The sequence below is a fragment of the Cebus imitator genome, unplaced genomic scaffold (genome assembly GCF_001604975.1).
Source record: "Cebus imitator isolate Cc_AM_T3 unplaced genomic scaffold, Cebus_imitator-1.0 Scaffold68, whole genome shotgun sequence".
Classification (NCBI taxonomy): Eukaryota; Metazoa; Chordata; class Mammalia; order Primates; family Cebidae; genus Cebus; species Cebus imitator.
The window spans coordinates 3,902,564-3,914,903 of record NW_016107383.1 but is presented as its reverse complement, the minus strand read 5'-3'; the positions used below and the strand labels follow the sequence as shown (position 1 = coordinate 3,914,903).

General features: G+C 38.3%; 1 protein-coding gene across 1 annotated transcript in view; it reads left to right on the top strand.

Moving 5' to 3' along the window:
• The window catches only part of EXT1 (exostosin glycosyltransferase 1), a 314,862-nt gene that overhangs the window by 285,803 nt on the left and 16,719 nt on the right, over positions 1 to 12,340 (top strand). Inside the window, exons 5-7 of the mRNA XM_017530683.2 lie at positions 5,494 to 5,626; positions 8,412 to 8,530; positions 9,641 to 9,736. Of these exons, the coding sequence (XP_017386172.1) occupies positions 5,494 to 5,626; positions 8,412 to 8,530; positions 9,641 to 9,736 (348 nt within the window). The remainder of the gene's footprint in view (positions 1 to 5,493; positions 5,627 to 8,411; positions 8,531 to 9,640; positions 9,737 to 12,340) is intronic.

Below are 12,340 nucleotides of genomic sequence, written 5' to 3'. Positions count from 1 at the left end.
TTTTTATATATAAATTCAAAATTTATTGTAGTTTTAGTTTTAAAAAGGAGTCTTTGTATACTTTTATTATAACCTGTTTTTCTGCTTAACAATGTTAGTATTTTCTCATGTTGTTAGATTTTTTCTACAATTAATGACTATAAAATATTCCATTTATGGTATCGCCTGATTGTTTAATCCCCCATTTGGGTAGATTCCAGTTGTTTCTGGCTTTTTATCTTTATGTACATCATTGCAGTAAATCATCTCAAGGTCATCAAATTATTGTGCAGATTCAATATTCCTTCCTTAGGATAAATTTCATGAATTTGAAGTCCTAGCTCAAATAATATGTCAAATGTTAAGATTGTTTTGTTTTGTTTTTGAGACAGAGTCTCACTCTGTCCCCAGGCTGGAGTACAGTGGCACTATCTCAGCTCACTGCAACCTCCACTTCCTGGGTTCAAGTATTTCTTATGCCTCAGCCTCCCAAGTAGTTAGGATTACAAGCATGTGCCACGGAGATGGGGTTTCACCATGTTAGCTAAGCTGCTCTCAAACTCCTGACCTCAAGTGATCCGCCCACCTCGGCCTCCCAAAGTGCTGGGATTACAGGCGTGAGCCACTGTGCCCAGCCCCAATACATTTCTTTCTTCAGTGTTTTCTCATGCCACGTTTACGTATCTTTGGGTTGTTTCTGGCCTTTTTATTCTGTCCTATTTGTTGTTTACCTCTAATATGTCCAGACCATGTTTCAGTGTTTTAATTTTTTTCACCCTAATATGCATTCCTATCGTGAACTTCTGTTTACTTAAACCAATATGCTATTATTTACTATTAATATTCTTTTTATTTGTTTTTTACAGATAACTGTATCTTTATCCAATCAACGACTTTTTACATGTATCTTTAACTACATCACTGTCTATTTCTTTAGGATGGAGTCCCTGAAGTGATCTTAATGAGCCAAAGATTCTAGGCATTTCTAAAGCTTATAATATATTTTGCCAAAATATTATCCAAAAAAATTATATTCCCCTAGAGCCTCACAAGCTGTCTGGGCGTGACACTCTTTTGCTATGCTCTTGTCAGCTGTACAGATCCATAATTAAAACATACACATCTACCACTTTGCTGATTTGCCAGATGAAAGATAGTATCTCATTAATTACATGTCTTTTGCATATGGTGTATTGCATGGATCTGGTCTCTCACCTATTAAGTTAGCAGTGATCAATTTTTCTATTGTAACAGTTGGATGTCTTACATTCATCAGAATAGGATCCAAGTAAGATCAAGCTACTTTCATCTCTGAACCTAAAAAGGCCTTTTCCACCTTGTATTTAAACCATGCGATTTTTTTTTTTAGCAACACAGTTTTATTTTTAAACACTAAAAACCATATACTTCATTCAAATTTATAGCAACTGTCAAATCTCTTTATTCAGTTCCAAGATTGAATTGTAACAGTTTGACCTCTCAACCAAATTGTATGACAGGTACTACCCAGTTTTCCAAAATACTTCATAACTCAGATTACCCCAGAATTCAACATAATCAGAAAATCAGGGAAATAGAAGAAAATGCCATCCACAGACACAAATAAACACAGTGAATGTGTTTATAAGAACAATAAGTATCACATATCAAAAATGTGAACTTGACTTAGAACTTAGATAATATACTTCATTTAGTCATTGCTGGAGCTACTAAGGCATGAGAATAATTCACAGTTATCCCTAGGCAGCATAGATTTGAAGATCCTGGGCTCAGGATGTTAATGTACTTAGACTCTAGAACTTTAGGTCCTTCTCCTTGCTTGCTATATTCTGGGCCGTGAGAATGGGATTATGGGGTCTTCCGATGTTATGAACCCTAGAGTTGTAGGTGGAGTGCTTAGACTCAATTGAAAATAGGACATCTTATTTTCTCTTCAATGCAGAGTCAAGTTGTTAGTGCATTTCATTGTACAGAACTGTGTCTAGGATTCTGTTAGTTTTTCTAGTTTGATTGAAATTTTCTAATGCTGCATCTTGGTAATAAGGAACTATTTAATCAAGCTAGACTCTGTAGAGCTCAGTGGGTTTTTTTGTGTGTGTGCAAATTAGCAAGTAACAATGGGGACAATGATAAGACACTGAAAAAACAGTGCTCCTTCATGGATTCCATTATTTGTCAGAATATTGCACAATAACCTGGCACTAAGGATTGAATCACTGGAGCTTAGTCATAATCAAGATGAGTGAAAGAAAGTGCTTGAGATTATAATAATATTTGAAAAGAGCCAGTGGTAGCTAGGAAGGTAGATAGTTAGTGGAGTTTTGTGAAGTATGCTCCATTTTCCTCCTCAGTTATCTAACCATGCACATCCGAACCATGGTATTGCTGATGTTATCATACAATGATATTGTAAAATCGATGGGCTAATGGAAATAGAAGATTGATTTGGCTTCAAGTGAGGTGGCATATGGTGGCATTGTGTGTCTCAGGCTACAGTGCTTTGGTTAAAAGATGAAGGGCTACACAGAATGACTGTAACCTGTAACCAATAGTCCATTAGTTGAAAAACAGAGGATACATACAAAGAAAAATAAGGAGCCTGTCATTCTTCCCTATGAATTCACATCAATTAGTAATATTGTCCTTATCAAGAGTGCCATCTGGGACCATAACGAAAAAAGTCATGTATTATGTGTTTGTGTGTGTATGTGTGTATTAATTTTGTTTATAGCCAAAGAAGCATCCAACCTCTAAGTCTGATGTCTTCTTCCACAACAATAAAGAGTAAGCACCAAGTGTCATGAAAAGATTCTGGGAGCTGTCCATTGTAGTGATAGGATGAATTGGAGAGGGAAAAAAAAATGATCTTTATATAGGGTGAAATGAAACCCATATTCCTTCATCCTTTTGAGAAGGCAAGTGGATATATACCTTTTAGAAAGACACTTGGCAATACTTATGAATGACCTTAAAAGTATTTTTACCCTTTAACAAAGTCCTACAGAATCAATTCTGGTCTGGCACAGTGGCTCACACCTATAGTCCCAACACTTTGGGAGGCCGAGGAAAAAGGATTGCTTGAGCTCAAGAGTTCAAGACCAGCATGGGCAACGTAGTGAGACCTCATCTCTACAAAAAATAAAAATAAACAATTAGCTGAATGTGGCGACCATCTTCTGTGGTCCCAGCTACTCAGGAGGCTGAGGCAGGAGTATCCTTTGAGTCCAAGGAGTTCGAGGCTGCAGGGATCTATGATCGCACCACTGCACTCCACCCTAGGTGACTGAATAAGACCCTGTTTAAAAAAAAAAAAATCCTAAATGTGAAAAATTTTATTCATAAATATGTTCATTGGTTTGCATGGAAAAACTGCTGAACTGGTCATTAAGAATAAGTAAATCATGAATACTATTAAATGGAAAAATATCTGTAATATATAATGTCTATGCCATTACAACTATGTAGTAAATGGAAAAACCAGTGCCTAGAAAATGAGCACAGGAATGAGTTTCTTTTTAAAGGCAAACATCAAGCCTTAACAATTTAGGCAGCTATTCTTAAATTCTGAGAGGTTGTTATAATTAATATGTTATTTTATTGTTTTGTTACAAATGAGGAAAATAATACACAATGGTGGCAAATTGCTTGACCCAGGTTAAATTCAACATTTGCTGTTGCTTTCAGACCTGTCCTATATCTTTCTGTCAAGATCTCTTGGAAGACAGTAAAAAATGCTTGTTGTTATTTCAGAAGAGCGCTATATCTTATTATCATAACCTTGAATTTTAAAAGATAACAATATTGTGATATAGAACCAAAAAGATAGTCTATGATAGTGACAAGCATACCACCCAAAGACCTGATGTGAATGATGACCCATTTTGTGACAGCTCTGAGTTTTGTCTGTAGTTTCAATTTATAATGCTGTCTATTGTCAATTTATTTTCAGTCTTGATATCCAAACGTATTTAAGTGACCACATGCTAAAAGGTACATAAATTTGAAAAGAAAAAAATAAATAAAAAGGCTCTAAAGAGAAACTATAATGGGGAAATAAATAGACAGTACATTTGGAAAGTACAAATAATAAAAAACAAGAATAAATGTTGTACAAAGTGAAATTGCTAACCATGTAAAAAATATCCTTCACAACTATGACAATTTTCTCATAATTAATGCCAAGACAACAGCATTTTAACACATCCCTGTCATACCACAAAAAGTAAAAATAAATATTTTCACTAGGTTCCTAAAATTTCCGCCAAATTAGAAACCTCTATCTAGCCGTATAAAATTAGCAGTTTTGATCTGGGTGAAAGATAAAACGCAAAAATCATTGAACTAAGATATTTGAGTTCTTCTGAATTTTCTCCTTGCATCCTCCTTCCCTGTCATTAGGAAAATAAACATGAGATTTACAAAGATAAATGTAGCCCACTTTATGACTTATCTAGTCACCACGTGGAATGACATGCGCATGTTAATAACCTTAGCAAATAATAAAACTCCATTTAAAATAGTCTGTACTTAAAATCACATTGAATTAAATGGAGACCTGGAAAAGGGTGATTTGGGTCTTAAACCTCTTAAGACTTATGGCAGGATGTTTCTTTTTTAACGTAAAAAAAAATTTTGCTGAAAACATAAAATTCCATACCAAGTTAATTATTTGCCAAATCATATTCTAATGAGTGGATGCTATAATTATAAGAGTTTGAAAGTCACAGAGAGAAAGCTATAAAGTAGACTAATCACATTCAACTAACAAATGATTTGGGATGGGAGAATGTTCGACTCTAAATGTAGAATTTAATGATCTGCAAGGTCCCAAAGTCCAAAGAAACTAATGAACTAGCTTGGCTATTATTAGTCTTCATATGCTATGGTTCTTGTCCTATTATGTAGGATGTTTTAAGCAATTGTTAACTCACTACGAGATGAAATATAGAAAAACTTCAGTAACCATTACGCAGAGTCCTACAGTTGACCTTGAAAGGAAAATAAAATATGGCCAGCAAACACATCTCACTCTTTACTTAAAGGAACAGCTCAAAACCTCAATAGCTTCTAGAATATGTCATGTCTTCAATATGCTTTCTGTTCAGTGTCTACATGGTCTGCATTGACCTCTCTGTCCCCTGAGGACAGATCTTCTTGATGGGTGCCTGGGACCAGTTCTTAGATGCTTAACCATCAGGGAAAGACTAACTGTTGCACACAGTCTGTTTTGGAATGAGCATGGACTCATTATTATACAAAGACAAGATAGAATTTATGGTTTAACTGGAGTTTAATTAGGAAATTTGATTGGCTATAATTCATATCTTTCTCTTACTCTTTTTCATTGCTCCATTATTCTGTCTCGTAGACATTTTTATCTGGAGATTGAGAGTGGGAGGGAGGGTAGAGTCACTACTCTGAGTGCCACCATCTTTCAAATTTGGATTGAACATTATCCTTTCTAAATATCATCAGGATCTCATCCTCACTGTGTGCTATGCTTTTGTTTTCTAGATTATTCAGGACAGAATATTCAAGCACATATCACGTAACAGTTTAATATGGAACAAACATCCTGGAGGATTGTTCGTACTACCACAGTATTCATCTTATCTGGGAGATTTTCCTTACTACTATGCTAATTTAGGTAAGTGAGATTCCTTCAGGAAGTTGCCCTTATTTACCCACAAGATGTCATACAGAACTAAGGGCCTTTATTCTTCTATTCTAATGGGACCCGTCTAACACCCTGCAATGAAGATTGCTTTTTCTGGAGACTTGTTATAAGTGACATAACAAGATCAAATACAGAGCAGAGCATTGCAAGATGAAAAAAAAAAAAAAAAGAAAAAAAAAACTTTTTCTGTGCAGCTATGCTTCATATTTAGTAGAGTTATTTCTTTTTGAGAAATAGGCTCCCCAAATTATGGATCATTTTGAACATGACAATGGGTTAGCTATCATGTTAGGCCTCATCATATATAAGATGGAGTTAGGAGAGCTGTCCCCAATTTTTTTTCCACAATCCCAACATCTCTATTTCATACCAAAGAAAAACTGAATAAGAATAAAGGAGAAATAACTAAGAATGTATGACAAGCACAAATTTATTCACTTTTCCAAAGTTTGTTCTGCTCCTTTTATGTGCTATGCTAATGTATTGCTGGGTACTAGAAATAAAAAGTCAAATAAGATACAATCTCTGCTTTCAAGCAGTTTTTAGTCTAAACACAACAGGGAAAAGGGAATGGCAGAGGGATGAATCTCTACACCAGCTACTGTTATTGCCTTCGACATTCACGTATTTGGAGCCCTAGTCCCTCTCATGTTATGAACATCACGAACATTTCCCCTCATTTGCAATTCTATACTTGAGAAACCCTAAGACAGTAAAGCATCTTCCAAGTTGATACAGCAAAAGGACAAGATTTTCCACTCAGTGCTGTTGCTCTCCTTAATACCCTCACCTTTTTAAGTTGTACACGTTTAGCTTGAAACTGAGGAGATGAAACCTAAAGAAATTCATGGCCTAAAGCATCAACCATTGACAAAGAACCTTTTAATTCAAACCCAACCTGCTACGGGAACCATCTCTAATTCAGTGAATAGTCAACATTTGGGTAACATATTTAGAATTTAGAAATTGTCAGATTGAGGCAGTGGTTGACAAGAATATCAGTATATTTCTTGTACAATATTTAGATCTTCATTTGGAGTTAGCACATTAGAGGTGTGCAAATGATGCTTCTTAAGCCTCATCATCTATAAGATGGGGTTAGGAGAGCTAACTAACTCTGTCTAAAATCTAAAAGCAGGAAAATCTAAAAGCAATGATTTGTCATTCCTGTTAAAAAAGCAATCCCTCAGACACGTTTATTTTTCTTATTTGGCAAAACTTTGAATGTGTATCTAGATATTGGGAAGATTAACTTGTTTCTTACATACAATTAAAGTGCTACTGATGGATGATATAATTTTCTCTACAAAACCTTCTTTGTTTAATCCTGTAATACACATATAGTCTAATTCCAACCTTTATCCCATCAGTATCAAAGCTTAACTTGAATGTCCTTGCACTGTGTTGTTCACAGTTAAGCCACTAAAGTGCCAAATTAGTGGGTCTAAACCGATGAAGTTTTAAAAGGCTCTTAACCTGTCTCTAATTTCTTAGTGAGTTCTTATGGGAAAACTCCTTGGGGGGAAGCCATGTCACTTCTCTTTGGTGACGGTGGTTGTTTTGCATAGCTATGATCCTTTTTAACCCAGTGTGCTTCAGAGCTCGGAACTGGCAAACGTCTGTCTGCATCACATACTTTTTTTCTCAGCTATGTCACTGCTACAGAAAGAAGAGATTCTGGGAGTATGGAGGCTTCTTCTCCAAAATAATAATGATGATGGTAAGGGTGGTGATAATGACAGCTGCTGACATATATTGAGTAACTGTTATTTCCTAAGTCCTGTTCTAAGTGCTTTGTATGCATTAACTTTTTTTTCTTCCCTAAGACAGAGCCTTGCTATGTTGCCCAGGCTGGAGTGCAGTGGCACCAGCTCAGCTCACTGCAAGCTCTGCCTTCCGAGTTCAAGCAGTTCTCCGGCCTCAGCCTCCCGAGTAGCTGGGACTACAGGCACACACCACCATGCCCAGCTAATTTTTGTATTTTACTAGAGACAGGATTTCGCCAGGTTGGCCAGGCTAGTCTCGAACTGCTTGGCCTCAAGTGATCCGTCCGCCTTGGCCTCCCAAATTTCAGGGATCACAGGCATGAGCCACGGCACCCAGCCAAACTTACTGAATTTGTGCAATCCCATAAGTTTGGCACTGTTACTGTCAGGTTGGTTTCCCAGCTGTGGAAACAGAGGGTTAAGTAATCTTTCCAAGGTCCTACCATGACTAAGTAGCTGAACTGGGATTCAGACCTCAACAATCAGATCCCGGATGCTGTTCCTTTCCCCTTTTTTCCCACTAGCTAGTTATTTGAAATGCTATTAGGCAGAACCCTTTCATTACATAATTAAAAATTAGACACATGCATAGACCATGGGAGAGCTAGCACATTTAATTAAATCCATAAGATGCAAGTGACCGGAAGTAGTACCACTCTGAAGGGTGGTGAGTGGTATGTGTATTTAGACACCGGGTACCTAAAAAGCCAAAAAAACATCACAGAAACATCACCAAGAGGGGCAAAAGACGTCAAAGCAAGAACCTAGAAATGGACATTGATCTGGAATTTCTTGAGGTCTCTAGACTCACGCAGTAGCTGGCCAGCAGCCTTCCTCTTGTTTTTGTCCTGTCAGGACAGAAGCAGCAAAGGAGAAATCATCCAGGAGGGAACACTTGCTCCGGCGTGAGGCAGCGGAGCAAGGCGGAGTAATTTTCTAAGTCATGTTTTCCAGCGCTTCATTAGGCTCTGCTCTCCTTTTTATTTCAGGTTTAAAGCCCCCCTCCAAATTCACTGCAGTCATCCATGCGGTGACCCCCCTGGTCTCTCAGTCCCAGCCAGTGTTGAAGCTTCTTGTGGCTGCAGCCAAGTCCCAGTACTGTGCCCAGGTGAGTGGGAAGTTGACAGAGCAGCCCCTGCCTGCTCCAGCTCCAGACCAGAGACTCCTCTCTCCTTACCTGTTATGCCCCAGGCTCCCCGGGATGCTAATGTCACCCTGCTGCTCCCTTTCATTCTCCCTGCCACGTTACAGCCTTTTCGTCTACTTAGAAATTCTTTGAAGTGAAATCTGGCACAGGAGGTGTGGGTTACAGAAAGAAAACCTTAGCACTGGTATAGGGTTAAAAAAAATATATCTATACACACACCAACACATTCTGTAAAGAAGATATAAGCATATGATTTTGTTTTTAAATATCAAAATGATAAAGTGACAACCCAGAAGCCGCCGGAGGACCCAGACAACTAAGCTTCAGTAGAAGAATCAGACTTGGTGGTGTCATGGAGCATCAACTTTTCATAGTAACCATGACTAATTATAAAATTGGGAGCAGACGATTATGTCTGTGGTAACAATATTTTCCAAATCAGTGTTGCTCCCATACTTGAACAGTGGTTTTTCTGATTTGCGAATTAATTTATACAAGAAGGTTTACAAATGAGGAAAGAATTCAATAAGGAAGTATGCATTTTTTAACTAAATGCCTTTATTGGAAATTATAAAGTCTATAAAATCAGCAACCATTCTAGAGAATGCAAAACATGAGCTCATCCTAGTTCTAGCTTGAATTCTTTTATTTCTCCCACATTGCCTGGTGTAGTGCAAGTTCATAGCACATGTTCAGATGCTCAGTATACATTTTTATTTAATTTGATCAGAGTTGTTATCTCACACACCATCATAAGATACCAGAATTTAGGAAGCTGCTTTATTAAGCTCCAGCCACCCTCAAATTCTTTTTCCTGCAGCTTTCCCCTATCCTCAGACACAGGTTTTGTTTTTTTGTTATCCTTTCTGTCCTCTCTCCAGTTGTTGGGGTGTTAAGGTTCTGAGGTTGTGTGGGAATGGACTCACTTTAAAATTCAGTTTTGATGTCTGCCTTTCTGTCTTGCTGAGATCTCCAGCTCCTCTTTCTCTTTGTCTCTAAGAAGAGGCTTTCAGTTGGACTTCTACATAAATACAGCCTACCCCAGCCATCTAATAAACCCATCCTTTTCAGATCATAGTTCTATGGAATTGTGACAAGCCTCTACCAGCCAAACACCGCTGGCCTGCCACTGCTGTGCCTGTCATCGTCATTGAAGGAGAGAGCAAGGTAAGACTCAAAGGGGACCCATGTATGAAGCCACTGTGGAATCTGTTTCTCCACGGGACATTTTAGGTCTTGTCCCTAGATATTTTCTCCCTGTTCCAGGATTATTCTAAAACTGTACTTTTTTCAGAATATTCTTAGCTTTGACAGCAATAGGCTTTCAAATCAGGGAAACCTGGGTCTTAATACCAACTCTTTTGTGGCTTTGTGACCTTGTGTGTATACTTAACCTCTATGAGCCTCAGTTTCCTCATCTACAAAATAGAAATAATAATACATACCTTGTAGGGTTGCTGTTGGGATGAAATAAAGCCTGCTGCTGGCAATAGTTGTCTTTCCCTAAATGACAAGGATGAAGATAAAGCTGATGGTGGTGGGGATGCATGAGGTTAATCTCAATTGAGCTATGTCAATCAAAATGGTGGTTCTTTCTCCCATTCACTTTAAAAAGGACATTTTCACCTTAATTTTGTTTGGCATCTCCCTGTAAAGATTCTCACAAGTGCTGTATAGCTGGCTCCTCTTCTGTTCTGCAGTTCACTTTGCGTAGAGCTAAACTGTATTTCTGATCATCTCCCGGCCCTTTAAGGTCTTCATTTGCTAATGCTTCTAATTGACATTTGAGGCTGTCTATAATCTGGCCCTAGACAGCCTTCCAATTTTTTCTCATTGCTTTCCCCTACAGACCCTGTCCCCTCCCACATTTGATCATTTATAATTACCTGAATTGTGCCATGTCTCTTCCTCCCTCTGATTTTGACTTTGCCATTTGTAAATCTTGACCACCCCTCAACTCACTGTCTCTGATTGTCAACATTCCCACATATTCTCAAAGCTTCCGTTTGATGCTACTTCATCCTTGAAATTTCTTCTACTAAACAGCAGCCGGCTCTGTTTTCTCTAGCTTCTGTTTGTTGCTTTCTTATAGATCTCACCCATTGTGAAGGAAACAGTCACTACTAAATGAAATTGAGATTGGTGAAGCAGTGTCATCTAAAAGACTTTGCTCATCTGTTCCCAGAGGGTCAGGTCATAAGAGAGTGGCTCACACCTTGCGCCAGAATGACAAAATCAGTTTATTAGGCTGAACCATTTAATATCATCATTGACTCACCAAAAGTGGCAATTTCATATGGTTTGACATAATACAATGAGAATTGTAACCATTACATGGACAAGATGATCAGTTCATTATCTATTCAGTTCCCATTTATGAGTGTCTACTGTGTGCTGAGTACCGTGTAACATGCTTGGAACACAGTGGGGAATGTGACACATTTAGCCACGGCACTCATAAGGCTGGAGTCAAGCAACCTGTTTATTAGAGAGCTGTTTAGTAAGCATTTAATGAGAAAAGGTGGATATTGGAATAATCACATGCCTCCCTCGCAAATCCATCTCACCATAAGTATGGTTTGATGCAACCCCTTATATCCTCCTCCTCCCCATAAAATAGCCATCATAGGAATGGCAGTGTCCCAATTCCAATGCGTGAAGCCACGAGAAGGCTCAGATACAGGCAGTTAGCTTTCAGCTTTGGGATTCTTTGTTTTGTATCCTTCCATGGGTCAAGGAGACCAGCTCTCCTTCTGGTGGAAAATGTCTTTCTTTGGATATGTCAGGATATTCAGACATACTCCAGTCTAACTGTCTGGGGGCCATTCTGATTTCTTTAGGTAGTATAGCATTTTCATGCTCTGACTCACTGATTGATTTTATATTTTCATTCTCAGTGAAAAGAAACTCCCCATTTTTTTATTTATAAAATGGTAGTGATAATAATAGTACCTTTCTCGTGGGCTTTATCAGATGTCTCTTACAAGATGCCTCAGATCCTCCGCGCTGCATCTATATTCAGGTTCCTGGCATTTGTTCAGTCCTTGCCTCCACCTTGGGCACTGAATCCAGTGGGCTGGGTGCTTCCTGTGTCTTTCCCTGACTCTCAGTGCCCTGGGATTGCACCTCCCAGTGAAGCATTTGCACATAAGTCTTGCTTCAGGCTCAGTATTGCAAGAAACCTGGGCTAGGACATGGGCCCATTTTGAGGATTAAATGAGATCATTGCATATCAGGTGCTTAGTCCTGTGCCTATTATATATGCACCAAAGGTTCAATAAATGTTAGCTACTCTTTTGGGAGGCATAATAATGTTATGATTTTCATTATGGGCTCTAAAGTCAAACTTACTTTTGTGTGACTTAAAGCAAGTTACTTAACCTGTGTCTTGATGCCCCCTTTGAATAAATGGAATAATAATACGTAACTAATAAGGAAGCCAAAAAGATCAGATAATATGAGACTACATAAATAAATGTACTGAGAAGCGTGGGTGCACTGTGGATGCTCAATAAATCCTATTATTGTTTTCTATAATTGTGTACATTACTTATGTACCCTCCTCCCCACCCCCACCACACGCACACACACACACCACACAAGACAGTAAACTTCTTGAATCCTGGTCATTTACTAGGCATGTTAATTTTTTTTTTTTTTGGAGATGGAGTTTTGCTCTTGTTGCAGACGCTGGAGTGCAATGGCACGATCTCTCGGCTCACTGCAGCCTCCACCTCCCAGGTTCAGGCGATTCTCCTGCCGCAGCCTCCC